The following is a 27,051-nucleotide window of genomic DNA, read 5'->3' on the forward strand; positions in this document are numbered from 1 at the left end:
CACCATGAGCAGCACCTTAGCCAAGATGGCGGAGATCGAAGCCGAGATGGCTCGGACTCAAAAGAACAAGGCCACAGCACATCACCTCAGGCTGCCTAAGGCACCACCTCAGGCTGCTTAAGGCTCGCCTTGCTAAGCTTCCTAGAGAACTCATTACCCCCAAAGGTGGTGGGGGGGGGCAGGCGAAGGTTTTGATGTGGCCAAGACTGGTGATGCTCGAATTGGGTTTGTGGGCTTTCCATCAGTGGGGAAGTCAGCACTGCTTAGTAACCTGGCAGGAGTACATTTTGAGGCGGCAGCCTATGAGTTCACTCCTCTGACCACTGCCTGGTGTCATCAGATACAAAGGTGCCAAGATCCAGCTCCTGGACCTTCCAGGTATCATTGAAGGTGCCAAGGATGGGAAAGGCAGAGGCCGTCAAGTCATTGCAGTGGCCCGAACATGTAACTTGATCCTGATTGTTCTGGATGTCCTGAAACCTTTGGGGCATAAAAAGATAATTGAAAATGAGCTGGAAGGCTTTGGGATTTGCTTGAACAGCAAACCCCCCAACATTGGCTTTAAGAAGAAGGATAAAGGAGGCATTAATCTCACAGCCACTTGCCCTCAGAGTGAGCTGGATGCTGAAACTGTGAAGAGCATTCTGGCTGAATACAAAATTCACAATGCTGATGTGACTCTGCGTAGTGCTGCCACAGCGGATGACCTTATTGATGTGGTGGAAGGAAACAGAGTTTATATCCCTTGTATTTATGTGCTGAATAAAATTGGTCAGATCTCCATTGAGGAATTGGATATCATCTATAAGGTGCCTCATTGTGTCCCCATCTCTGCCCATCACTACTGGAATTTTGATGACCTATTGGAAAAGATCTGGGACTATCTGAAGCTAGTGAGGATTTATACCAAACCCAAAGGCCAGTTGCCTGATTATACATCCCCAGTGGTATGGCCTTACTCCAGGACCACGGTGGAGGATTTCTGCATGAAGATTCACAAAAATCTTATCAAAGAATTTAAATATGCTCTGGTCTGGGGTCTGTCTGTGAAACACAATCCTCAAAAAGTGGGTAAAGACCATACGTTGGAAGATGAGGACGTCATTCAGATTGTGAAGAAGTGAAACCTTCCCCTCTGCCCTTCTGCCGGGTCAACCACAAGAGCTTTCCCCAAGACTAAGCACCCTAGCCCAGGCCCCTTCTGGCTTTGGCAGCCAGTGGATCAGGATTCAGGGGAGGGAAATGGAGGCACCTAAACTGGAACTTTACCTATCTTAACTTGGTGTCACCTTGTAAATTCGACTGCATAAAGGACCTGGTAGGCCAGCCATCTAAAAAAAAAAAAAGAGCGAGATGTCGGCAGGGCCGGTTTCTTCTACTCGGCGTGTGTATGACCAGCTGTGTCTTCACAGGGGTCTCAGGATAAGCCCCCGGCCACGCTCCCTGTGGGCATCTCTCCTGCCTCCACCCCAGAAAGAAGAGAGCTTTGACCTCCAGGACTGGCCATTTTGCTGTAGTGTTTTTGCGTCTTTCAACCCCACATACTCTCACTTCACAAAAACGGCGCACGACGGTGTAAAGAGCAAATGGATTTCTCGATTTCCAGTCTGCCACTAAGAACAAACACCATAACTTCTCCGGGTCTCCCATTTCTTTAGCTGAAAAGGACGCAAATACCTTGGGACTTTTTGTTACGACATAGGTGTAATACCACTCCTCCCCAGCGGGTGGAGCTCCACCACAGCAGTTGGACCAGGAGGCGTTGGGTTATTGGAGAAATCAAGGCAAAGGAAGCTACTCCAGCCCTACTCAGCGCAAGTTCCTGCCTGGGGCTTCCCAGGGAGAGGGGTGCTTACTTCTGCAGCAGGCAGCAGGAGGAAGGGAAGGGGTCTGTTGGGTCTGTGGTCTGACATGGCAGAGCTAGTGGGAGGAGTCCAGCCACCACGCAACCGACCACCTACACAGGGTCCCTGGGGTAACAGCCACGCCCAACAAAGGGACCAGCTGCCCCACCTGCACTGGGCACCGCATCTTTGGCATCTTGGGGCTCCTGGGAGATCAAGACAGGTGTCAGGGCAAGAAAAACTGAAACACCCTTGTGAGGAGTTATAATGATGGAGACTGATAAGCTGAAACATCCCAAAGTTATCTAGGTCCTAATGCCTAGAATCTGTGAATGTCACTGAATGTGGCAACAGGGATGTGACAGATGTGATTAAAATAGGAATTTGAGATGGGGAAGTTATCCTACATGATCCAGGTGGGTCCTAAATGGAATTACGAAGTTTCTCTTATTACAAAAGGAAGGAAAAGGACAGAAGAAGAAAGCAAAGTGACCGTTTTAGTGACTCGCCACGCTGCTGGCCTTGCAGACAGAGGCAGGTGCTACGAGCCAAGGAATGCAGCTCTGGAGGCTGGAAAAGGCCAGGAGACAGATCCTGCCCGCGGCCTCCAGAAGGGAGCACAGCCCGGATGATCTGCGTCTCCATTGCTGCACAGCGAAAGTGACTTTGGACTTCTGCCTCTGAAGCTGTAAGAGAATCAAGTGTGCTCTTTTAAGCCACCAATTCTGCGGTAAGTTCAGGGTTGGCATGGGAAGCTGAGACAGAGACTGGTGACCACAGGTGGCTTCCAGAGGGCCCGGACCACCAGGAAGGGGGTGGGAGGAGCCGGGCTTGACTGGCAGCTAGTGCAAGGGCAGGGCTTGGGCCCTTGAACCGGAGGCCCACTCCAACTGGCTGTGGCACCCAGAACAACAGGTGTGGGCAGGTTCCTGGATTGGCGGCTCCGGGTTAGGGCCTTGTCTAGGACTTCGGAAGTAGCATCACCATGACTGGTGACAGATCGACCAATCACCTTGCCTCCGTACAACGCTCACCACGACAACATTGGACCCGAGGGCAGCGGGGAGGAGGGAGGAGATAATCAATGACCAACCAGCATAATGAACAAGTCAGTTATATAAGGTGCTAGAAGGTGACACGTGCTCTGAAAGTAAAAAAGGACAGCAGGGTTAAGAGGAAAGAGGGTCCGGGAAAGGGTTGTAATTGCAAACGGGGGCGGGGCTCATAGAGAAAGTGACATTTGAAGGAAGAACTGAAGGACAAGAGGGTGTCACCCACGCAGATATCTGGGGGGGGAGGAGGCGGAGCCTGCCAGGCAGAGGGAACAACCAGGGCCAGGCCCCAAGGCAGGGGTACATCTGGCATGTTGGGGGGCCAGCCGGAACAGCAGGGTGGCCGGAGCAGAGGGAACAAGAAGACATAAGGAGGGTTGGGAACAGAGCAGGCCCTGTCCACCACAGTGGGCCTTTTACTCCAAGACAAAGTGAGGGGACGTGACTTGCACGTGACACGAACGCTCTGGCTGATGGGTAGAGAAGAGCCTGGAGGAAGCAGAGGCCGAACCAAGAAGGAAGGAGCTCTTCGAGATCATCCAGGTGAAGGATGTGCGGCGGTGGCGGGCGTGGCGGTGGCGTGGACGTGGTGGGGGTGGGGGCGTGGCGGCAGCCATGGGGGTGGAGAGAAGTGGTCAGTTTCTGGATATAATTTGAAAGGAGAGCCAACGGGACTTCCTGACAGATTGGATCCGGGGGATAGGGATGCCTCCCAGTGTTTAACAAGCAGACATTGCCCCCGGCTGAGATGGGAAAGTGGCATGGAACATTCCATGGCGACAGGCCAGGAGTTGTACCTGGTCATGTGGACTTTGTTTTTTGGGTTTTTTTGTTTGTTTGTTTGTTTTTTATGTCTTTATTATTTTATTTTGAGAGACAGAGACAGAGAGCGAGCAGGGGAGGAGCAGAGAGAGAGGGAGACACAGAATTTGAAGACAGACTCCAGGCTCTGAGCTGCGAGCACAGAGCCTGATGTGGGGCTCGAACCCACAAACCGTGAGATCATGACCTGGGCCGAAGTCGGACACTTAACGGACTGAGCCCCCCCGGGCGCCCCGGTCGTGTGGACTTTGATGCCCACTAGACCCCCAGGTGGAGACGCCAAGCACACAGCTGAGTAAATGCATCCGGTAGGGTTGCTGACTGCTTCACCCCAGGAGTGAGCTTGAAACCGTGTCCCATGGCGATACTGAGGCTCAGACCAGCAGAAAGTTTAAAGCTTATTTTTCATAGAACTGTTTCTCCCTAATCAACGATGACTGTCTTTTCAGACCCCACCAAGGAGCTGAGCTGTCTCTGCAGAAGCCTGGACTCAGGGCAGCCGATAAGGTTCCAGCCCAGGAACGAGGGAGGCCCTGCGTTCTTTACCCAAGACAGTGAGTCCAGGACGCTGTCCAGTGCATACCAGCTCTGGGGGAGCACCCAGCGCCCTTCTCCTCCTCCTGGGATGACCTCAGAAGGCAGGACTGAATGGTGCCTGGTTCTCTTGCAAAAGTTCCGCCCACCAGCGCCCCCTCCGGTAAGCATAGGGTGTAGGTTACCTGTATGCCCCTCGGGGCACTGCTCCGTCCTTCCTCATGACTCCTCCTAAGTTCCCCGGCCCTTTTCATCAATACGTGTGTAACTCAACCCCTGTGACTATAAAAATGCATCTCCGCCTCTGGGGAGGCAGAGTTGAGGCTGTCCTAGGGTCTCCTTTGGCTGCCTGTCCATAAACCCTTTCCTTGCTGCGAACCTGCTGTCTCAGCGATTTACTGTGCTAGACGTCAGGCAGACCGCTTGGGTTCATTTGCCAGTAGGGAGAAGAGAAAAGGTTCAAGGACAGCCTGGGGCAACCCGGTGGAAGAGACTGGGAGGGAAGACCCGGAGCAGCTCGCAGAGGGGGCTGGGGAGTGGCAGGGCCGTAGGATGGAGACCCAAGAAGGGGAGGCTCTGGAAGGCAAGGGTGAGTCTGGGGGTTGGGGTGGAGGGGGCGGGAGGATCAGCGTGTTCAGCACTGGGACAGGTCTAAGCTAAGACGAGAATTGAGAATTAGGCACTGGACTAGCAGCTTGGTGGTCGTCAGTGACCAGAGAATGGGCCATGCTGAGCCCTGGGAGGGAGGCCGATGGACCACAGGGTGTATCCATCAGGATCCCGATGGGAAGGGATCCTTCAAACTGAGTAACTCAGGGAGGCCTGAATAAAGGGACTTTTGTCAAAGGTATGAGCAGGTGTAGGGAAAACCCAAGAAATAGGTAACTGTGGGTAGCTGTTACCATCCCCACATTGGAAAAGTCAAAGGAAAGAAACCTCTAGCGGAATCCAGAGAGAAAGCAGTGAGAGGAGGGACCCAGGGGCTGTGGTCTGGGCTTGATGGACGCACCCAGCCCCAGGGGGAGGAACTGCCTGACCTCCCACTCCTCTCTCCTCTGACTGTCCTGTTGGTCACCCCTGTAACCAAACCCAGCAGGGGGCCAGAGGGCAGGGGACCCTATGGAGGCAGGGAGGTCTGCCTCCAGGATGCAGGCAGGGTGGGAACAGAGCCGGAAGGAGGATCAGACAGCATCCAGGAGAGAGTGGGTTTGGGAAAATGGTGTTTGCTGTGTTTTGAGGCATTTCCCCAGCTTCCTCACATCCTCTCCTCCTTTGACCCACACTCTCCTGAGTCTTGCCTTGCCTCACCTCACTGGCCACTCGTCCTCTAGCATCCTCCTTGATTTGACCAGAGTTCTCCTGGTCAGATGAGTTCTCCTGGCCCCTGGCCCTCTCCCCAAGTGGAATGTGAACACAATGGCTGGCACTCAAGCAACTCTATTAAAACATGAGGCCCTACACTTAGACCAGCAGAGCAGCAGGACCGAGGACACCCAGTCCTCACGTATACACGTGGCAGCCCCTACTTCCAGACTTCTGTGAGAGGGACATAAACTTCTGTCTTGTGGAAGCCATCGTTATTTGGGGTTTCTATTATTCACAACTGAACCTAATTCAGATATGCCACCCTGTACCCAAAGCTGAAAATCCATTCCACAATCTGCTTCTCATTTCACGTTGGCCCCATTGTCCCACAGTGAGTTCAAATGCCATCAGAAAGATACTCCAACAGGGGCGCCTGGGTGGCTCAGTTGGTTGACCATCCAACTTCAGCTCAGGTCATGGTCTCACAGTCTGTGGGTTCGAGCCCCACATCGGGCTCTGTGCTGGCAGCTCAGAGCCTGGAGCCTGCTTCAGATTCTGTGTCTCCCTCTCTCTCTGCCTCACCCCTCTTGCACTCTGTCTCTCAAAATAAATAAATGTTAAAATTTTTAAAGAAAGAAAAAAGCTCCAATAACAAATCCCTCAGTTGAATACGAACCCTCTCCCGTGACCAAACTCCCAGGAAGAAAGTGAAGTCTGGAAGTTACCCTAATACATTTATTCTCAAATGCACATTCTCCCCGCCCCCTCATTTTAATGCATCCAGATTTGATGCATTAACACAATCCAGGCCCATCTTAAAATCCATGTCAGTTGACAGTTGTCGCACAGGTAGCATTGACCTAGTTAGTTGTGGAAAAACATTCTGTTGATCACTTCAGATAAGATCAAAGAACCAGCATCAAAGCGTATAGATTAAAGAGAGCATGGCTTTTGCCTTACACCCCAACACCCAAGGGGATTGCGGTTCGGATGTGTCCTCCCCAAGTCCTCCTTGGCTCCGGCTCAGCCCGAGATCTCAACTCCCCCCTATGTTCTAGCCAGCCCCCTAACAGCTCAGCCTTTCTCCCAAGGCAGAGGCTCTCCAACCAGACTGGGCGTCAGAATTACCCGGAAAGCCTCTAAAAACTGAATTCCGAAGTTTCTGGTTCAGAAGGTCCTGGTGGGGGTGGGGGTCTGAGACTTTGCATGGCCAGCAAGTTCCCAGGTGAGACTGCAGGCAGGGGACCCTACGAACCACTGTTCTAAGGACACCTTCCCCACCCCCCCCAAATTCACCTGCCTGTCTTCCTTTATCTTCCTTGGGCTCCTGCTCAGATTAAAAAACAAACAAAAGCCAAGTGATTCTGAGTCTTTTAAAAATGTCCTGAACAATCTTGATCCCTAGCAACAGAGTATTATAAACCCAGGCCACCGTAACTGCCTTCTTATCCTTCAAATGGACAATAATTTTTTTGAAGTTTATTTATTTTGAGAGAGAGAGCGAGAGAGAACGTGATCATGAGTGGGGAAGGGGCAGAGAGAGAGGGAATCCCAAGAAGACTCCACGATTGTCCCCACAGTGTGGGACACGTTCAATGCGAGGCTTGAACTCATGACCCGAGACGAAACTGAGTCGGATGCTTAACTGACTTAGCCAGCAAGGCGCCCCTCGGGTGGTGAATAATTTGGTTGCATCATTTCTATACCTCAGTGCAGGTAGATGTCATGGTATGTTTCTAATAAGAGGGTCTGCTCCATTTGAACTTTTTTCTGTATTATAGAACCTACCATCTGTCCATGGGTGAATCCAGTGTTTGGCCATGACCCGACTTCTATAATTAATAAATTATAAATTGCTGGGAGCCACGTTGGGCTTGCTGGATGACACAGTCACAGCGAAGAAATGGCTGACGTTTGCACAGCTCCTGCCATGAAGCAAAACTGGTATCTCCTTCTATTATTGGCTCATAATGGGAATGGGACCGCTGTTATTGATTAGGCCTCACAATGTTCCAAATCAGACCAATATTCCTCACACAGTTACCCCATGAGAAAAACCATATTCCTCCCCCTGCATAAGAGATGTTAGATCAAAGCGCTGCAGATGTTTGCCAAAAGGCTCTTCTAATGAACCTTGCAGACCCAAGACATAAGAGGGGCTGAGAACACAAGAGTCAGGATTAACTCTGGCCGGGAGAAGAAGAGCCTAACTCAGAGATGAGAAACAGACAAGGACTGGACATAAGTTGCTACATGTACCTTTGCTAATTGGAGCCACAAATACCTTCCCTTCCACTACATCCGTAACGAGGATGGAGAATGAGGATGGGCAACAGTAACTAAAACCTAAACCCTCATATAGAGGCTGACACATTTAGGGACCCAGTGGTATTTGCACCCTCAGCACTAAACAAAAGCGTTTACACAAGCAATCTACTGACCAGTCCGAATACATTCTTCCTCTTGTAAGCCAGACAAAATAACTCCTAGCCTGTCTATACATTACTCAACTTACGACTGAATCTTAGTTTTATTGATATAAACACATGTGCATGTTATCTGCTTTTCACTGAGAACATCCTGCTGTCTTCTCAGTTGTGAGATTGACTACCAGTTAAAACAAATGCATATGTTATATGCTTTTTACTTAAAACATCCTGTTTTCCTCTCAGTTGTAGAATTTGCTGGCTCACTGTAATTAAGATAGTTTTGCCAGAATGCCTCTGTAAAACTGTATCTGTACTCTTTTCAAAGCATCGTATCACAGAGATTTTTTCGTTGTAAAAGTTCCACCTGCTGATGTCCTGTGATCGCTTAACCTATAAATAAAGACACAAAACCCTACAGAGCGGAGATGCCTGCTTGCTGATCAGAAAGAAACTCCAGGCTCTCTCACTCTCTCTTGTGCCGACACCGTCCACCCTTCAGGGACCCCTGGACCTGCTGGAGCGGGACTCCGGCAATAAATAATAAAAGCTAACTCGAGTCTTCAAATGGGACTGACCACATGGGACCAGCCATCTAAATTCAAGGTCAAACCTTTCACAGGAGGTTGGTTTTTTTTTTTTTTTTTAATCTCAGCCTGTTAACTCTCTCTGCTGTGGGGCCGCCCTGGGCATCATGGGATGTTTCGCGGCCTGGCCTGCCTCCACTGGATCCCAGTTGTGACAATCAAATACATCTCCGGCCACTGCCAACCATCCCCAGATCCCCCTTGGTTGAGAACAATCCTCTACAATTCAGTCCCTCGGCTCTGAGGCCACTCAAAACAAGGCAAATGGAGAGGAACTCCGTGGCACATTCAGATGTGCCAACCCAGGAACACGAGCCTCAGAACCATGGGCCAGGACACCCGGAGTAATATGCTGACCCAACCTGGCCCAACACTTCATTCTTGCTGGAGGAGCCCCAACATCTGTGCCCACGAATCACCAGATCATGATCTGAGCAGAAGTCGGACCCTTAACCGACAGAGCCACCCACTCTATTGGGGGAGGACAGGAGAAATGAACAAAGACACTTGACATATAATGTATAAAGGCAGTGCCAGGTAGGATAAATGCCTCCGTCTTTAAGCACCTTATTTTGTCAAAGCAGCCATCTGACCACGAGGCCTCCCCGGGCCCCGTCCATGTTAAATTGCCAGATGGCAGCAACTGTCCCGTCTTCCAAGCTTTGCCTTTGGTGAGCAGGTGCCTGTTTAGGGACCGTGGGTGTCCTGGGCCGGGAGTGTGCCAAATCTCGCTCCGCATCTCCCCTCAGGGCCTGTTGCCTCCAACCTTCTTCCTGGTATCAAACATCTTTACTTGCAAGCTGCAGAAACTTCTGACTGACCAAAGTCAAAAAAGAGTTTGGCTAAAGGACGTTTGGTGTCTCAGGAAATTTAAAAAAAAAAAAAAAAAAAGGCTTTAGGGCGCCAGTGGCTCAGTCGGTTAAGCCTCGGAATCCAGGTTTCAGTTCAGGTCAGGATCTCTCAGGTGAGTTCCAGCCCCACATCGAGCCCCAAGATGAGCCTGCTTGGGATTCTGTGTCTCCCCTGTCTCTCTCTGCCCCTCTCCTGCTCATGCTCTCTTGGTCTCTCTAAAAATAAATAAATAAACTTAAAAAAAAAAAAAAAAAGGAAAAGCTGATCTAGCTGGTCTTGGTTAGGACGGAAGGCAAGGAGTTTCTAGCAAGACCTCTTCAACCCCCTTAGACCATTAAGGACAAAAGTCTCTTGACTATGTGCCTTAAACTAGCGTAGGGTTCCCCTGAAGAGGTGGAGCTCATGCCTGATTGGTCAGTTTGGGGCAGTACCTGCCTTTGGGGGTGGGGCCTCATTGTGATTGGCAGTTCCGCCAGGACCACAGAAAATGAGAGGAACGAAATGGGATGAAGGTCTCAAAGGAGGGGAGAAAGGGTTCTGAGCAGAGAAGAGCAAAGACTGAAGGACTTCCGAGACCCTGGACCTCTGTAGCCACGGCTCTTACCGCATCTCCGGCCTCGGGGCTGTCATCCGCGGCCATCATCAGCTGGACCCCAGTTCCCCCTTCTGGGCCCAGCTCAGGTGACAGCTCCTCCCCGCAGCTCTCCCTGCAGGCCATGCAGGCGGCGTGAATTGTCCCCTCCATGGCCCTCCGTGGCTCCCTGGAGCTTTCCACCACCCTGCTGCCGGAGCGCCTGGCGCCTTGGCTTCTGTCCCCTGGGGTCAGTGGCGGAACCATCCATCTTGGTGGTGGCGTTAGGGTCGCCAGGTTCAACAAATTGAATGTGTTGGATTCTTTTCCCTCTTTGTGAGGACTCAGTAACTATCCATTTGCACCCACTTAGGGGTCTCCGGACAACACTGGGGTGCTCCCTGCTGCTCTGTCAGTTTCTCTCTGGCTTCTGGCAGGTCCTTTACTTGTGTGGAAAGACTTGCTGGGAGCGGCCAAGCTGCTTTGCCTTTTTTTTGAGATGATCCTTTTGTTCTGGTTTTTATCTTGCTGGGTTGTCTTGCTGGGGTGGGCATATCTCTGTAAAGGAATCCACTGTCTGTTATGTGGTCACCTAGGTGATCTCCCAATGACATAAGACAGCAAGATTCACGTCCTGGATTAAGACTCTAGGACTCAGAGAAAAGGTCCCTGGAACTGTCCCAGACCCGGAAGGGCTTGCTCGGGACTTTCTCCAGGAGTCGTTCAGCTCCACCGTATTACTGAGTTGGTTTGGATCGGGTGCACTGGGTTAGGGGCAGAACTGAAGCCTGACCTCTCCCGACCTTGTTTTGAATCCTTTCCTCCAGTCTTTGTCTCAGGCTTCTCAAGTTCTGAAGAGCAGCCTCCCTGAGCGTCGGGGCAGTGATGCTGTCAGGTGATGGAGCCCAGGGGAGGACGGCTTCAGTTTCAAGAAATCCAGGTCAAGAGCCAAAGAAACCCTAAGGATTGGGTTCTGGGTGCCTGGGTGCCTCTAGGGAGTGCAGAGCAGTAGGTTCTGGAAAACCAAAGCACAAACGGTCAGTGGAGGCGACCGAGGCTAGCTTCTGTGTACCCCTGGAACTAGGCACCAGTTTTCAGGACCCCCGACTCCCCTGCTTCTGGGAGAGCAAGCACATCAGGGCCCGTTCCCAAACCTACCACTGGGTGGCAGCATGGGGCACCAGTATGAGCCTCCTGGGGCTTGTGAGCCGTCCTGTGAACTGGGTAGTCAAGTGACCTTGGCTGTTGCTTCCTCAGCAGGACGCTGAGCCTAAGCTTCATCATCTGTGAAACAGAAACAATAACACTCACTTCACAGGGTTGTGGTGAGGCGAAGTGTAAAGACTAGAACACGCAGGAGGTGCTGAATGGACGGGGGCATCATGACCACCAGCACCACCCCGAGATGCAGGTCCTGTGCTCCAGAGGACCTGCATGTCACACAGACATGCGTGAATGCACACACATGTGCATACACACACACATATACACACAGACATGTACACACGCACAGACACACATACATGTTTGCACAGATCCCTGTACACAGACACACAAACACACATGCATACATACAGGCACATGCAAGTACACACACACACACACACACACACACACACACACACACACACCCCAAATCTGTTGAAAGTCGCCGGAGTGCCTCTGTCCCTTGCCAGGCATCCGGCACCGGGTCAGCCCTGTCTCTGGCCGCTTTGCTCTTCAGTTGCAATTCTCTCCTCTGTTTTCATAACTAACACCTTTCAGTCCCGTGAACTGCTTCCCGGCATCCTCTGTCCCAGGTCCTGGCAAAAAAGGCACCTGCATCAAAATACCAGAAGGTCGTGGGCCACAACGCTGCCGCACTGTCACATGGTCGCTGGAGGACGGGATCAGCTTGTCAGACCCTTCCTCTCAGAGACACACCAGGTCTCCCTTAGCAAATGTCACTTTGCATGCATTCCAAACACCCATTTCCTTGTGCCCGGTCATTTCCAATTCACAATGTGGAGGTGCCTGTGGACCACGGTTTCACAGGGCAGCTGAGGATCACTGGGCTGTGTCTCGCGGAAATGTTTATAACACAGGTGGACACATACACTGAGTCATGATAGCAGTGCCTTACGCTGGCAGCTACATGGCACCGAGCACTGGAATGGCAAATAGTTCACTTTAAAAAAAATTATTTGGCAATAGGGCACCTGGGTGGCCCAGTCGGCATCCGACTCTTGATTGTGGCTCAAGTCATGATCTCATGGTTCATGAGATCGATAACAGTGCGGAGCCTGCCTGGGATTCTCTCTCTCCCTGTCTCTGCCCCTCCCCCACTTGCGTGCGCGTGCGCTCTCTCAAAATAAATAAATAAACCTGTAAATAGATAGGTAAATAAATACATAAATAAATATTTGGCAAGATGTAATTAAATTTCAACAAAAATACTTCCAAAGAGTGAACTTCATTCAAATTATTTTAAATTTCATGTATTCATTAGCTATAATTTATATTTTGCCTATTAGTTTTAAGAGTTTAGAGCATTTTAGAAGAAAAGTATTTTTAAATATGTTTATTTATTTATTTTGAGAGAGAGAGAGAATCCCAAGCAGGGCTCAAACTCATGAACCTGAACCAAAATTAAGAGTCAGACACTTAAGCGACTGGGCCACCCACGTGCCCCAGAAGAAAAATCTTTTTGAAAACATAACAAAATAATTTCAATTTTTCTCTTTAGATTTACTTTCTTAGGAAACATAGATTTTATGCACTTTAAATACAAATACATTTTTAAAAAATCTTTTATATCATTACAGTCAGGAGAGCAAAAATTTTGTAAAAATTAGAATATAATTGGTAATTTTGCTGAAGTGAGAGCAAGAAAAAAAATTTCATGGAACCAAGGAGCAATCACTTGTGATGCACATATATCTATTATTTTATAAGTCACTCAAACACGGCCAGCTCATCAACAGAACACTCGGACACGTGCAATAATAATTAAACTCCAGCGACTAGGACGTAATTTCTGACTTTCAGTCATACAAAAACTGTGGCTCTCCATGTTCTCTTGTCCACTGTTAGGAAAGGAGGCTCAAACTCACGAACCATGAGATCATGACCTGAGCCGAAGTCAGACGCTCAACTGACTGAGCCGCCCAGGCGCCCCAGGAAGAGAAGGATAGAACCTCCTTTATTTCCCACTTTAACGACTTGATTGATAACTTAAAACTTTTAGACACATGGTGTGGGGACCCCACATGTACCCTCACCCCAGACCCCACAAACGCTCAAGCATTGGGGTGAGCCTGACACCACCAAACAGAACAGGTTCTTGAGGCTTCCAGGAAAGAAGGGACGGGGAGGGGGTCCCAAGCAGGAAGGGGCTTGGGAGGGGAGGCCCACAAACCTATGCGAACTAGTTCTGGTGCTCCGAACGGTGACAGCAGCCATGAGCCTGTGCTTTGCAACTTCTCCCAGTCATATCACAAGTGGATGCCATTATTATCCCCAGTGTACAGGTGAGGAAACTGAGGCCGTGGGAGGTGAGATCATTTGCCCGAGAGCATCCAGTTAGCCCGGGGTAAAGCCAGGCATCCTGACCACGAAGTTGGATGCAAAGCCTACGGCATCCCATCAGCCAGGACCCTGCGGCACTCAAAAGCAAAGGGCTCCCACACGGTGGGCGGGGGCTGCACGTCCCCCTGCACGTGCCCCTGCAAAACACACCGGCCCTCGTGCTGCACAGGGCGTCTGCCTACACCTGTGCGGGCGCCCCGACTCCCCAGTCGTCCCCTCCCTCCACCTCCTAGGGTCGGCCTGGGGCAGAGCTTTCGTGGGACATGTGTCCGCTGTGTCCTGTCCCTCCCCATGACCCCCGCACCCATGAAGGCTCCGTGAACATGGCAGTGGCCCAATACATTGTCACCATCCCTCAGAGCCACTACCTACCCAGGGCGTCCTGGCCCAGCCCCTCCCGTCACCTGGTCCCGGAGCTGGCAGCACCAGCTAACTGGGCTTTTCTCGTCCTTGCTGGGGTCTCTCCTGTCAGCTCCCTCCGCAGCCAGCGCCATCTGGTCCAAACTCAGACAAGAGCAGGAATGCCTCCTGGTGCGAACCCCTTCATGGCGTTCCATTCTTCCCTGGACAAGGACCAAAAAGGTGCGGCTGTGCCATTTTACAAGGACGTTGGTGACCTTATAAAAGATGACGACAGGCTCATGCCAAGGGCCTTGTTCTGTTCTCTCCATCACAAATGGACAGGCCAGAGTGACCACGGCTGTACAAAGCCTGTTCCCAGTGGAGGGACGGGTCTCTCCGGCCTCCAGGTGCCCCTCACCTCTCCCCACCGGGATGAAAATACCACAGATCTCTCCTTCTCATGGGGGACTCCGGGGCCCTCTCCAGCGTTCTGTGAGCTCTAGACTACCTGCCCAGCACACTCAAGGTATCGTGAGGTGAACAGGAGGTCAAGTTCCCGAGGTCAGCTTCTCAGTGAATCATGCCCTTTGAGGCCCGCCCACCACAGCCCAGCTACCTTAGCCTCCTTTCAGCCCCTCCTGGATCCACGTTCCTCAGACCACAGGGCCTTTGCACAGGTCGCTCTCTATCTAAACTCTCTCTGCTTTCCTCTTCACCCAGTTAATTTCTTGAGATCCCTGCTAAATCTTTTCTTCCCCAGAAGAATCTTTGCTAGCCCCCTGCCCGGATCAGACGTCGCCATAAATGCTGTCATGGCCCCATGGAACTTCCTGTCAAACCACTTATCCCTATTTGTAAGTTTCCCTTCCGTATATAATTACTAAGGTCTGTCTCCCTACTGGACGGTCAGCTCCATGGAGGCAGGAATCACAGTGTATTATTGCTCTTCCGTGTAATCCCCAGCCCATGGGAAGTCCTTGATACAGGTTATCCACTGAACAGGCAACGAGTCCTTTCTGGAAGAAGGTAACCCCCGCATTGCCGGGCGAGGTCTGCAGGCTCCTCCGGCCTCCAAGGGAAGCCACGGAAGTGACACGATCAGGCTCCTGGCACAGTGCCTGTCACACATCTGGAGCTCAGCAGATGGTAGTGGTTTTGCCATTTTTATTGTTAAGGTGACGATGATGATGGCGACAGCTTCTAAGCCACAAGGAACAGGTTTACACCTGGAAAAAGAAGACGTTGCTTCGAGACTAGGCGCTGTTCCCTCCACTCGGCCCCACCTGACCACCCTGCACGGAGGAAGATAAGATCTGCCAAGCGAGGGCCGGCGTCCTGCACCAGTGCTGGGGCCCTGGCCGGGCCGCACTGATCCACGCCAGCGGGGTGAGTGCTTCGAGCGCCTGGGACAGCAGCTGCCACCCCTCCTGCCAGGTAAGGAGGAAGGGCAGGAGGGGCCTGGCACCTGTGGGTGCCTCCCGGGGCCACCGCGCATCCTGCAGAGAGCTCGACACCCTCCCTTTCCTTTCTGTCCCGTCTACCAACTCCAAAAGGTAGTCCTAATTATCCCCACATGATGAATGACAAAGCTAAGCTCAGGGAGGGGATAGGGCTGGCCGAGGTCACCCAGGCCCTGAGCGGCAGGCAGACACTCCAGTTCTAATCTGGCTAATGCAGGGATCCCAATGCTTTCAACCACATTGTGCCACTGGGTGAAAACTAGAAAACCAACCAGACTTCCTGACACTCTCCTCCCCATCCGAGTCCTCCCTCGTCCCCTCCTCTCCCCCAAAACCTCAGATGAGGACACCTCTGCCTGGAAGCCTGCGGGATTTCCCTGCCTGGCTCTGGCCCCGCAGTCCTTGGGTTTCCACCAGTAGGGGCCCCATCCTGACCAGGCTGGGAGTCAAAATGGCTCACCCAAGCAATTGCCCCAGAAACCGAGCCCTTCCCGGGGAAACACCCTTATGCTGCTGCCGGAAGGGCTGGGGGCCAAACCATCCAGGAATCAAAGCTCATTTTCAGCTGTTTGGACGTAGCTCCTCAGTGACTCACCGTTTGGGTTCTCATGACCCAGGCCGGGATCCAGGGGCTGCCTAGAGATGCCCTTGTTAAAATCAAAAGGCAAAGGTGAGCAAAGGGGAGCCCCCTCTCTGGAGACCGTGACTCATGGCTGCTGGGAGATCCTGGCCAGGTGCGCTCGCCTCCCTGGCCACCCCCCCCCCCACCAGACTTGTCCAGGGGGGTGATTTCCGATGAGTCCGGAGCAGGAAATGGGAGGGGCAGGGGGCAGGCCTGCAGCCCGACTACCTCAGTGTTTACCCAGCTTTGCACTCGTGTTAAAAAAAAAACTTTTCATCTCAATTCACTGACAGAGATCCCGCCACCAGCCATCTCTTCCCCTCCCCGGGTGGCCCCTTGCCAGGGCCTGTGTCCCTGACCTTGGTGTCAGGGCTCTTGTGGGGGAGGGGTTCTTACTCCAGGTATTGTGCAGGCTAGACACTGTGCCTTCAGCCCTTTGAACTGCCTGGGCCCAAATTCTGGTTCACTGTGTACTAAGACGTGTACTAAGATGTGTACTAAGACTTGTGCCTCCACTTGTCCCTCCGTAAAATGGGGATGATGGGAGCACGGGCGTCACAGGGCTATCTGAAGGCTCCTTGAGATCTCGCCTAAGAAGGGCTTTAGACAGCATCCTGGAGCATAGTAAATACTCAGGGGTGGTTCCAGAAGGACAGGGGGGAGGGGCGATGGGAGGGGCAGGGGGAAGGGCTAGCTGCCTGTTTGCATTTGTGCTTCCCACCCTCCCAAGAAGGAGGCAAGGGTGGGATGCCTTCCATCCCCATCATACAGACAGGAAAACTGAGGTGACGAGCAAGGGAAAGAAAGGACCTAAGGCCGTGGAGGAAGCAGGACCACCAGGCTGCAGATCAAGCCGCTCCCCGGTTCTGTGCAAATGGAAGTAGCCAGTCAAGTTATCCCAGCTGCAGACGGAACGGCGAGGGCAGGGCGAGAGGAAGTCCCCGGCCAGGACAGGGCCACCTTGCTTCCAGTTCTAGCCTGCGTGGACTCAGGGATGTGTGCAGCAGTCTGCAAACGAGGCGGCTCATGAGCCCACGACTGCCGGGACTTTGAGATTGCTTCAACACAGACCCGGGCCCCTCTTCCATCCCCCTGACCTCTAGCCAAGCCCTGAAGCCTGGCATCCATGTTCTGACCTGCCCGTGGGGACAGCAGCTCACGGTGGGGGGACAAGCTGGGCCAGGGGCTACCATCTCCCCAACTCAGCCCCTAAGATAACATCACAAGGACGGAAGTTTCCGGTCGATGCTGGAATGTGCTTTTCCAGCTGACTCAGACACAGCCTACTTCTAAGGCCCCACTGCCTGGGGAATCTGGGGACACAGAAGTCACATCTAGGAGCGTTTTCACTGCTTGTCAAACAAGCTGGAGCCTGCCTGGAAAAAAAGCAATGAAGAAAAATCCAGAAGCTCAGCTGGCTGAGCTCCCAGCTTCTGGCCTATCCGATCTTGGACAAATGGCCCTCCAGGTCCCCAGGGTCCTGCCTCCCCAGGGCTCCAGCTGCTCTTGGCACTGTCCCTCTGGGTGACATGGTGGCCGGGGTGGAGGACAAGGAGCAGAAGGCATGCCCGAGTAGCTGGTGGCATGGAAACAGGACAGTTTCATGGACCTCAGTTGCTGCATCAGTAAAATGGGTTTGAGGAAAAGGTGCCAAGGATGAAAAACCCTTGGCATGGCCCCTGGCTCACAGCCCCGTCGGTGGGAGCTAGCACTGTGATTTTTGGAAAGGGGTAGGTGAAGGGAAGGATGGTGGAAAGAGAGAGCCACAGACTGCTCCCTGAAAACTGCCTGGAAGCAAAGCCCGTGAGCCCCAGGTCAGCCCCTCCCCTGGGGACTTGGCCAAAGAGCTGGAGGTACACTGTTGCATCACTGGGTATTCAGGGATTAATGATGGGGAGTGGACAGGACCCAGTATTTAACTAATTGGGGAGGTGCCTGGAGATCAGAGGCACCCCACTCGCTCCCTTCCTTCTCCCGCAGCCCAGCTCCTCTGCCCCCTGCTCACCTCCCCTCCCCCCGAAGGATGAAGCCTCCCCCTCTTCTGACCATCCTTTGCCTCCTGGGTAAGTGACCTGCGTGGCCTTCCCCCTTCCTGCTCCCCGGAGGTCCCGGAGGGTGTGGTAGGTCATGGTGAGGCCAGCTCTGCCCTAGCCAGCACAGGCTGGGGGGGAGCTGGGAGGGAGGGCAATGCAGGCTGGTGGCCTGGGAGGGCACAGGAAAGGGGCTGGTGGGAACCCCAGAGAGCACGCACGGGTCTCCTGCCACCTGTGTGCCACCCCCTCCCCCACTGGCTTCTGTTCTGGGCTCCAAACTGCCTGTGTGGGCAGCCCCCCCCCCCCCGCCCCAACTGCTTTATCAGCAGGATCTGGAAGCATTCGGGGAAGAGCAGGTAGTCATGGAGCCTATCCAGTAGCATCTGATGGAACTTGGTGGGGACAGAGTGGTCCGAGGGCCTGGAGCTGCCACCTGGGGACACCTTGGGGCCCACTGGGAGCCGTCTGAGGGGGCAGCGGGTGGGGGGCAAGGAAGATGAGTGGGCTGTGCTCTGGGGAAGAGGGAGGAGAGCGGGCACGTTGCCATGGGGGGTGGGGTGGGGTACACGTCCTGGGAACATTGTTACTGATTAGCACCGCTACTATTGGGAGTAAGGTAGAGTTAACCGGACAGCCAGGGAGGTGTCTGGACCCCGATTTGAGGGGGCATGGGGGAAGTTGGCTGCAGAGGGTGGGCCCTGACAGATCTGCCCTGTGCCCTCCCTGCCCACAGTAGCCCTGGCCGGCGGGAACCTGGTCCAGTTTGGGGTAATGATTGAGAGGGTGACGGGGAAGCCGGCTCTGCAGTACAATGATTACGGCTGCTACTGTGGCGTTGGCGGCTCCCACTGGCCCGTGGACCCAACGGACTGGTGAGCGACCGCCCCTGGGAGGGGCTTCCCCGGGGGTGGAGCCGGGGACACTGAGCAAGTGGAGGCTGACCTCTCCTTCGAGCCCATTTTAGCCCTGGGTCTCCCCAGCAGCCCCTGATCCAGCCCAACCTGACTCCCAGGCCCCCCTCCCCCAGGTTGACTGTGACCCTTACAGGTGCTGCCATGCCCATGACTGTTGCTATGGGCGTGTGGAGAAGCTGGGCTGTGAACCCAAACTGGAAAGGTATCTCTTCTCTGCCAGCAGAGACAACATCTTCTGCGGTAAGTGAAGTACCCCGGAGCGCCCCAGATGCAGGGCGGGGTGGCAGCTTCAGACAGGAAGCCCTTCCTGATGGTGGCCGCTCGTTCCCCATCAGGACCAGACCCTGGGCTAGAGAGGCGGGAGAGGTGGGTCTTCCACGACCACAGAATTGTAGACAGGGCTGTCCCTCCACCCAGAGGCTCAGCTGGCACCCGCTCTAAAGATCCCATGACCCCTGACCCCTGGCCCCAGGCGCGAGGAGCCAAGGGGGTCCAGAGAAGCTGCACTCACACAGCGTCTCCAAAGCCTGGGCAGCAAGGTCCAGGGCAAGGTCCCCAGGACAGAGACTCGAGGGCACAGTCCCAGGCAGAAAGAGTTGGAGCTATGACGTAGGACAGCAAACCCCATTTCAAAGGCTGGTCCCCCCGACCCCCGTTGGGGGCTGTCAGGCTGCACCTATTGGCTCAGCTTGGCCAGATCCATGCCCACTTGGACCAATTGTTTTTCCTCTGGTCCCTGTTCCCCCCCACCCCCACCCCTGGAAGTGGCCTGACCCAAGCAAGTGTGAAGGGCTCCACGCGGCCCAGCCCAGCGAAGGGAGTCCACATCAGAGCACCAAACCTTGTCCCTGATGCAGAACCAGAAGTAGCCTGCAAGGAGGGGGAGCTGAGCGAGCGGCACAGCAGAAGGGAAGGCCCCAGAAGGACCAAAGAAGAGACAGCCTCGGTCTGTCCTGGGGGAGGGGCAGCGCCAAGACCAGAACAACTGGAGGCAGATTTAGCTCAGTTCCTTGTTGCTTCAGCCATTCATCTGCTCAGCTAGACAGCTTTGACAGGTAGTGAGCTCCCCGTCCCTGGCAGTTCATGCGAGGTGGAAACAGCCCCCTGTCAGGGACAGCACTGAGAGGATGATCCAGGAAAGATGTCCAGAAAATAGGGACAGAGCCTCAGGGCTCACCTTCTACCCACCTGGTGAGAGCCTAGGAAGCCCCCTAAGGCTGTTTTGCTGGAATAGTAGATGTGGGCAGAACCCTGGTGGGAAGTGGAGGCTGACCTTGATGGGGGACATTTCTGTGAGATGTATTCTAGGGGACAAAGAAGAGCCAGGGCCGCTGAGGGCAGACGGAGGCAGTGGAGAGAAGAGCAGGCTCTGGCAACCCCCGGTGCCAGCTCTGATGCCAGCTGGGTGTGTGTACACACACAGGGAGGGACCCTAAGATAAATGCCAGAAAAGCAGACTCTGTCCACACAGACAGGACAAGCCCCGAGCTTTGGTCCCAACAGGCTGCAGTCAGGGCCCAGCCTGCTCTGGGGCACAAAGGCCACTCGGGACTGAGTCGCTGTCATTTCACGGCTCCCCTGTCAGCTGGATGGCGTCACTCCACCACCAGCCTTGCCTCACCTGGCGAAGGGGCTGCCTAGAAACGCCCCCCAGGCTGGAGCAGTGCCTAACACACGAGGTGGTCTCTCCGCCAGCAGGGGGGCCGAGGGTGGTGTGTGGGCCCAGGAGAGGAAGCACACCATCAATCATCCCAGCGTCCTGGGCCCCCGTGGGTCGCCCTGCCTGACGCTCACCCGCACCAGAACCCCCCAGGGGGCGTCCAGCAGAATGGGACAGAGAACGCGAACCCTGAGGGGGGGAGGCCTGAGCCACATGTATGGTCCCTGACTCACCTTGTCCCATCAGCGGGCAGAACGATCTGCCAGCGCCAGACCTGCGAGTGTGACCGGAGGGCTGCCCTCTGCTTCCGCCAGAACCTGGACACCTACAACCGCAACTTCGTCCGCTACCCCAACAAGCTGTGCAGTGGCCCCACACCGCCCTGCTAGGGCCTGGCCCCGCCCCCTCCCCGCCCCCCACCTCCCCGCTCCGTAGCCCTGGGCCTGGGCAGCGCTGCCACCATGGCCCTCTCTCCAGAAAATTCCTGTCCTGCAAACCCACCCCTCCCTGAGAGCTCCCAGACTGTGGCCTGGACCACTGCTGGCCTCCCGGGCCACATCTTCCCCCTGCTAGGAAGAGCCGCCGTCCGTGCCCAGGAGCCAAGGGACCCTTTCCGTCCCCAGAAGATTCTATAGCTCAGCCCGGAGATCTCAGTTCCCTCTTCTGAACGAATGAATAATGTCCCATCCTCCTAATAGTCAGTCCCTGATTCTCAGATTCCATCATTATAGAGTTTAACTAATTGACAGTTTCTTTCGTTCATTCACTTTTTTTTCCCTGAGCCTCTACCACGTGCCGCACCATGCTAAGCACTGGGACACAGCAGGGACAGAGTGGACATGAGTGGTCCCTGCGTCAGTTCTAATATTCTGTCCTTTTAATTTCCCCTTATAGTAAGTTTTTGTGATTCTTTTTTCTAACATTCTACTATCTTATCCAAGACAATAATGGCAATCTCCAGAAGGAATGTATCTGGTCATACAGTACAATGAGAGAGGCATAGAAAAACACCAACCTAAAAATATTGTGCTCCTGTGTCATCAGGCTTCAAATCCTTGCCATTAGCAGGACGGCTAAGTGTGAAAAGCAGCTCTGTTTGTCATCTTGGACAGCCTAGAGTGGCCAGGGAAGGTCCACAGGGAGGGAGCCCAGGCCGGGTCAGGGTCCTGATAACAGGGAGGGGAAGAGGAAAGATTTCAGCCCCCAGCCATCGTGGGGCTGACTCTGGAGCCAGGAGGAATTGAATGCGCCAAAGGATTGCCCCCAAGTGGGATGCAGCCTATCCTGGAAGCAATGGACTTCACCAAATTCTCCTAAATATGGACAGGATTTCTCCACTATCTACAATATGCTGATAAGATCTGCCAGGATTGGGATGTGCCCATTCAATGGGCAAGTGTGTAAAAAGGCATTACATGGCGGAGGGCAGCTCACAGCAGCTATGTAATAAGTGTTCATGCCCTTTGTCCTTTTCATGACTTGTGTGCAACTTTCAGGACTTTGAGGGCAGGAAAGAGCAGGAGGAAATCAAAGGGATGATCATCATAAACTTTAAAAGGTGAAGAAGTCCTGTGTCATTAAAAACAAAGGGGGGGCGGGTATGTGCACTCTGACGCGTTGAGTGACGCTAATCCTTGGTAAAGAGTCCAGGGAAGACCAGGTCTTAGAGCAGAAATGGGATTTGGGGAAGAGCCGGAGCGCATCAGTTGGGGAAAGTGGTCGTGGGGCGCCCTCTGGTGTCCATTTGGTTTAGGCTGCGAGGAGGAAATCTAAATTCAGCCTTAACCTGGATTTCCCATCATCCGTGGGGGATATAGCTTCTGGGCTAGTGAAACCGGTCCCTCGGCATTGTCAGTAATACATATGCTGAGAAATAACCACGAAGCTCTTACAGACGTCTTACAGTGACCGATGTGGCCACAAAGAGCAACTCAGGAAGAGGGAACTGGCTTGGAGAGGCGGAGGGAGGTTACGCTCTGGGCGTGACGGATGTAAGGCAGCAATGAGACAGGCGCCTGCTGACCGGCCAGCTGTGTGGCCCTCCGGAAAGGCGGAATTTAAGAACTGCACCTGGTGTGGCCAGTGATCAATAAATATTCGGTGAATGAAGCAATGGGTCTAAATTCCATGCGTGTGTTTGTGGTACACACACTTCATTTCCAGCTGCTCGTGGAAAGGACTGAAAAACCCTGAACTGGAGATCTCTGGTTCTTGGCCAAGGCCTCTCCGCTCAGCCAGTTAGCAACAGACCCAGGCCCAGTCCCAGACCTGGGCTCGGTGAGGCCCGTGGACAACAGCAGCAGCCGCATCGGGGAGTTTGTTAGAAACACAGAACCTTGGACCTGACCCCAGACCTACTTAGGCAGAATCTGTAGGCTAACAAGACCCCCAGGGGATTTGTGTGCACATTAAAATCTAAAAAAGCACTGACATGGGGCCAAATGGACCAACGACACTTCCCTGGCGGGCTGGTCGTGGCAAGGCTTGGATAAGTTGGCATTTGTGAAAGCACGCAAAATCATGCCTGGCACGTACTCTGCACTCATGTTCTACGAATGAACGAACAGGTGAATGCATCATGGCCGTAACGATAAGAGTTAACCCTTTGTCAAGTACTCGGCACTTACCAGGCTCTGTTCTGAGTGCTTTTTGATTATCAGTTCATGGAATGAACAAAAGAATGAATGAGGCGCGGGGCTCTATCGAGGCTACAGGAGGGGCTGTGTTACCTGGATGTTTCATAGATCGCCTCTTCGATTCTGATGACCCGATCTGGATTGATTTGCTTTGTACCCACTTAACCCCTAACATTAACGAAATGTTTGATGAAGTAACTTGCTGAGTGAGTGATGAGAAACCAAATCACACTGAATAACTGAGCTAAGAGCCCGACTGTGATGTCGCGAACCTTCATCGGCCCCTCGGGCTCCTCGTGCTGTCACAGACGGAGAGCCGAACACTGCGTTAACGCTCGTTCCCTCCTTCAGGAAGCTTGCGTTCGCCGCTGGTCCCTTGCCGGATGCCGGACCTAGGGACAAGTTACATGGGCCCACGGACAGACAGACACTGTTGTTCTGCACTAGTGAGTGCTTTCCCAGAGCTAGGACGACTCTCGGGACCCCCATCCTCCAGCCGGTCACCAGTCTGTTCACCGATGCCAGCTTCACCCCTCCTCGGCCCCTGAGCCATCAATAGCTTCCATCGTCCACCAAAACCTTGGCATTCACGTTCGGTATCATCTGCTTTTCCAGCCTCGTTGATCAGCCATATATATTTCTTAATCCTTTCCACTGTTCCCAGAACCTGCCCCCGCCCGCTGCCTTTCAGCCTTCACACCTTGTACGATGTATTGCTTCCCTCAACCTGGAAGCTTCCAGTTCGCATGTGAAAATCCACACACTTCAGGTGCATCTCAAATGCCACCTTGTCCCATGATGCTTTTCCAGCCGGAGATTCACCCTCCTCTGAACTCGCGGGCCATGTTTTTATACCTTTTCTGGTGCCGCTTACCCTAGTAACTTGGGTGCCCGTTTGGGGTTCCTATGTGGTGGGGGTAGATTGCCAAAGATTCAGATCCTGCCTCTGCTACCACCCTGTGACCTCGGGCTGGTTACGTATTCCTCTGTGTGCGGAACGGGGATAGACACCAGCTTCGCGGGGGCGGGGCGGGGGCAGGCTTGAGGCTTACGGGAGACGACGTAGTCAGGGTGCCTGGAGTGCCACGGTAGCTCCATCTAGGCCAGGCTGCTCTGTGCGCATCCATCTCCCCTCCTGCGTCCATCACACAGTGCAGGCCAAGTAAGCATCTGGTTGGTGCTGAGACGGAGAAGCGACACCCTTGTGCACTGTCGGTGGGAACGCAAACTGGTGCAGCCGCGCTGGAAAACAGTGTGGAGGCTCCTCAAAACACTAAAAATAGAACTCCCCTACGACCCAGCAGTGGCACCGCCAGGAATTATCCAAGGGATACAGGAGGGCTGAAGCAGAGGGGCACACATACCCCAATGTTCACAGATAGCACTTTCAACAGTAGCCTCATGGAAAGTGCCTAAATGTCCATCAACGGATGAGTGGATAAAGATGTGGTTTATATACACAATGGAATACTATCGGGCAACGAAAAGAATGAAATCCTGCCATTTGCAGCAATGTAGGTGGACCTGGAGGGTATTGAGCTGAGTGAAATAAGTCAGAGAAGGACAGATATCATACGTTTTCACTCATATGTGGAACTTGAGAAACTTAGCAAAAGACCATGGGGGAGGGAAAGGGGGGAAAAGTTACAGAGAGAGAGGGAGGCAAACCCTAAGAGACTCTTAAATACAGAGAACAAACTGAGGGTTGGTGGGGGTGTGGGGGAGACGGGGAAATGGGTGATGGGCATGGAGGAGGGCGCTTGTTGGGGTGAGCACTGGGTGCTGTATGGAAACCGATTTGACAATAAATTACTTTAAAAATAAACAAACAAACATCTGTTCTGTTGAAGCCACAGACACATGGTAACTGGAATTATTTTAGGGACGTGGCATCATACGTATGATAAATACTGTGCTCATCTATTTGAACTGCCCCCAAGCTCGCCACTCGGAGTGCTCATTTATCTTAAGTGGACACATGTGTGAAAGTCACTAACCTTCACTGCCCTGAGCTGATGTCCCTAGAGGAAATGAGGCAAAACTGGCTGGAGAGACTGCACAGCACTGTGCCGCCAGGGCTGCTCCCGTGGGGCGCCCCAAAGTCAAAACACAACGCGAGGTCAGCTCCTGACAGCGGGAGATGGGAGATGGTCAGGCCGGGCGAAGCACACCTCATCGCAGGAATTGGTAGCAAAAGCCGTCGGACACGTTTTCGAAGACATACTCAGTCATTCCCCTAACGAATTGTCTTATCCTAATAAAATCTGTCCCCCACTCTGGGGTTTTCCTATCTCCCCTTTCAGCCCCATCCAAAAGTCATTTTCTCAAGCAAGCCCTCCTTGATTTCTCTCCGAGACCACGGCCCTGCTATCAGTACCTCCTCTTACGTGTGTGTGTGTGTGTGTGTGTGTGTGTGTGTGCGCGCGCGCGCACGCGGGTGCGTGTCTTCTTTCACTCCAGGACTAGAAAGTGTTTGAGGTCAGGGTCTGTGTCTGATGCTCTCCCCGGAAATAAGAACCCATAGACCACACAGGTTCAGGAAATGTTGGATGGACTCTTGGCCGCTTGGATGGGTGAATACATTAAATAAAAACATGGTATCCTGAGGAATCTAAGGCCTCTGCCACAGGGAGGTTCAGCCCAGTTTCTCCGAGGTGGGGAAGTTTCCCTGTGCCAAACCAGAAACCTCTGAAGTAGCAGGATCAAGCTCAACCCTTCACAAACGAGTGCTCTAAATCCGGATCCTTTACAGCCAAACAAGTTCTAGATTGCTGCATCCCTGGGATCCGAGAGCCCGCTCTGTCCAGCAGCCCAGATAAAACCACACGGTGCAGAAGGTCCTCTGACGAAGGCTTACTGACGCTTGAGGCACCCATACTCTTCCCACGCATTGGGGGTGAAGGCTTGGGGTGCGTCTGGCAAACGGCAAATTTTACACTTGGGTTTGCAACCCAGCTTTCTCCTAGGCAACCATGAAGTTACCAGAAGGGGACACGGGAATAGCCACTTTCCTCCTTATGGTACTTCAGTCTTTGGCATCATAAGCTGTCACTTACCCTGATTAAGCAATGCCGTGGCCTAGAGGAAAACACAAATAACAAACTTGAATTCTTCCCTACCTGCCCTGAGCACTCTTCTCTGTCCCCCCGGGCCCATCCAGTCTCACAGTCAGGCCTTTCCAGGAAGCCCCCTGACCACCACCCGACCTAGCGGGTGGCTCCCGGCCCCCCTGAATCACTGCAGGGATGGAACTGAGGCCATGAGGTTCTCCAGCTGAGAGAGACCCTAAATTGGGACATCACTCTGGTTCTAATAGGATCTTCTGGCAAAATTCTCAGTTGGGTTTACAGGGTCCAGAGCCCAGGCCTCACAAGCTCAGGACCTGGATAGTGTCTGTGCAGGCACAGCTCTCTGTCAGGGACTGTGGTGGAAATCGCACAAGGACAGTGACCAAGGGGAAATGTCCTCGCCGGGAGCTGGAATGTTTTCTGCCCTCCAGGGTGGCACTGGGCACCTCGTGGTATCACAGAACTAGCAGGGCCCACCCAAAGGCTGCTTGACAAGGACAAAGTCAGAACAAGAGAGAGTGAGAGTCTCAAGGCCAAAATCCCAAGGACACAGCGAGGCCTGGTGCAGCCATACCAACCTTGACCTCGAGACTGGCCGGAGCCCACGCAGGGCTGCGCATGCCGAGCTCCCCACCCGCTGGGTTTCCTGTGGCTGCCCTTCTCCCTTCCCTGACTCCCTTCCGAGGACCCCTGGCAGGCGTCTTGCTTCGCCCACAGCTGCCCACCCGTGTCTGGGTGGCTGTGTCTCCTCCTAGA

The 27,051-nt window shown here is 53.4% G+C and overlaps 1 protein-coding gene and 1 pseudogene across 1 annotated transcript; both read left to right on the plus strand.

Annotated features, from left to right (window-relative positions):
- The first annotated feature begins 4 nt into the window (after window positions 1-4).
- LOC115299062 lies at window positions 5-1,191 on the plus strand (annotated as a pseudogene).
- Window positions 1,192-15,028: 13,837 nt separating this feature from the next.
- PLA2G2E (phospholipase A2 group IIE) lies at window positions 15,029-24,493 on the plus strand. The gene is made up of 5 exons (XM_029949613.1): window positions 15,029-15,336; window positions 17,965-18,047; window positions 18,751-18,889; window positions 19,065-19,171; window positions 20,838-24,493. The coding sequence occupies exons 2-5, from the start codon at window positions 18,008-18,010 to the stop codon at window positions 20,978-20,980; spliced, it is 429 nt and encodes a 142-aa protein (XP_029805473.1). The 5' UTR covers window positions 15,029-15,336; window positions 17,965-18,007; the 3' UTR covers window positions 20,981-24,493.
- Window positions 24,494-27,051: the final 2,558 nt, after the last annotated feature.

Source organism: Suricata suricatta, chromosome 8 (assembly GCF_006229205.1).
Source record: "Suricata suricatta isolate VVHF042 chromosome 8, meerkat_22Aug2017_6uvM2_HiC, whole genome shotgun sequence".
NCBI lineage: Eukaryota > Metazoa > Chordata > Mammalia > Carnivora > Herpestidae > Suricata > Suricata suricatta.

Coding starts and splice junctions, on each gene's coding strand:
- PLA2G2E (XM_029949613.1), top strand. CDS start 18,008: ATGAAGCCTCCCCCTCTTCTGACCATCCTTTGCCTCCTGG. Junction 18,890..19,064: donor CCCGTGGACCCAACGGACTG/GTGAGCGACCGC, acceptor TGACCCTTACAG/GTGCTGCCATGCCCATGACT. Junction 19,172..20,837: donor CAGAGACAACATCTTCTGCG/GTAAGTGAAGTA, acceptor TTGTCCCATCAG/CGGGCAGAACGATCTGCCAG.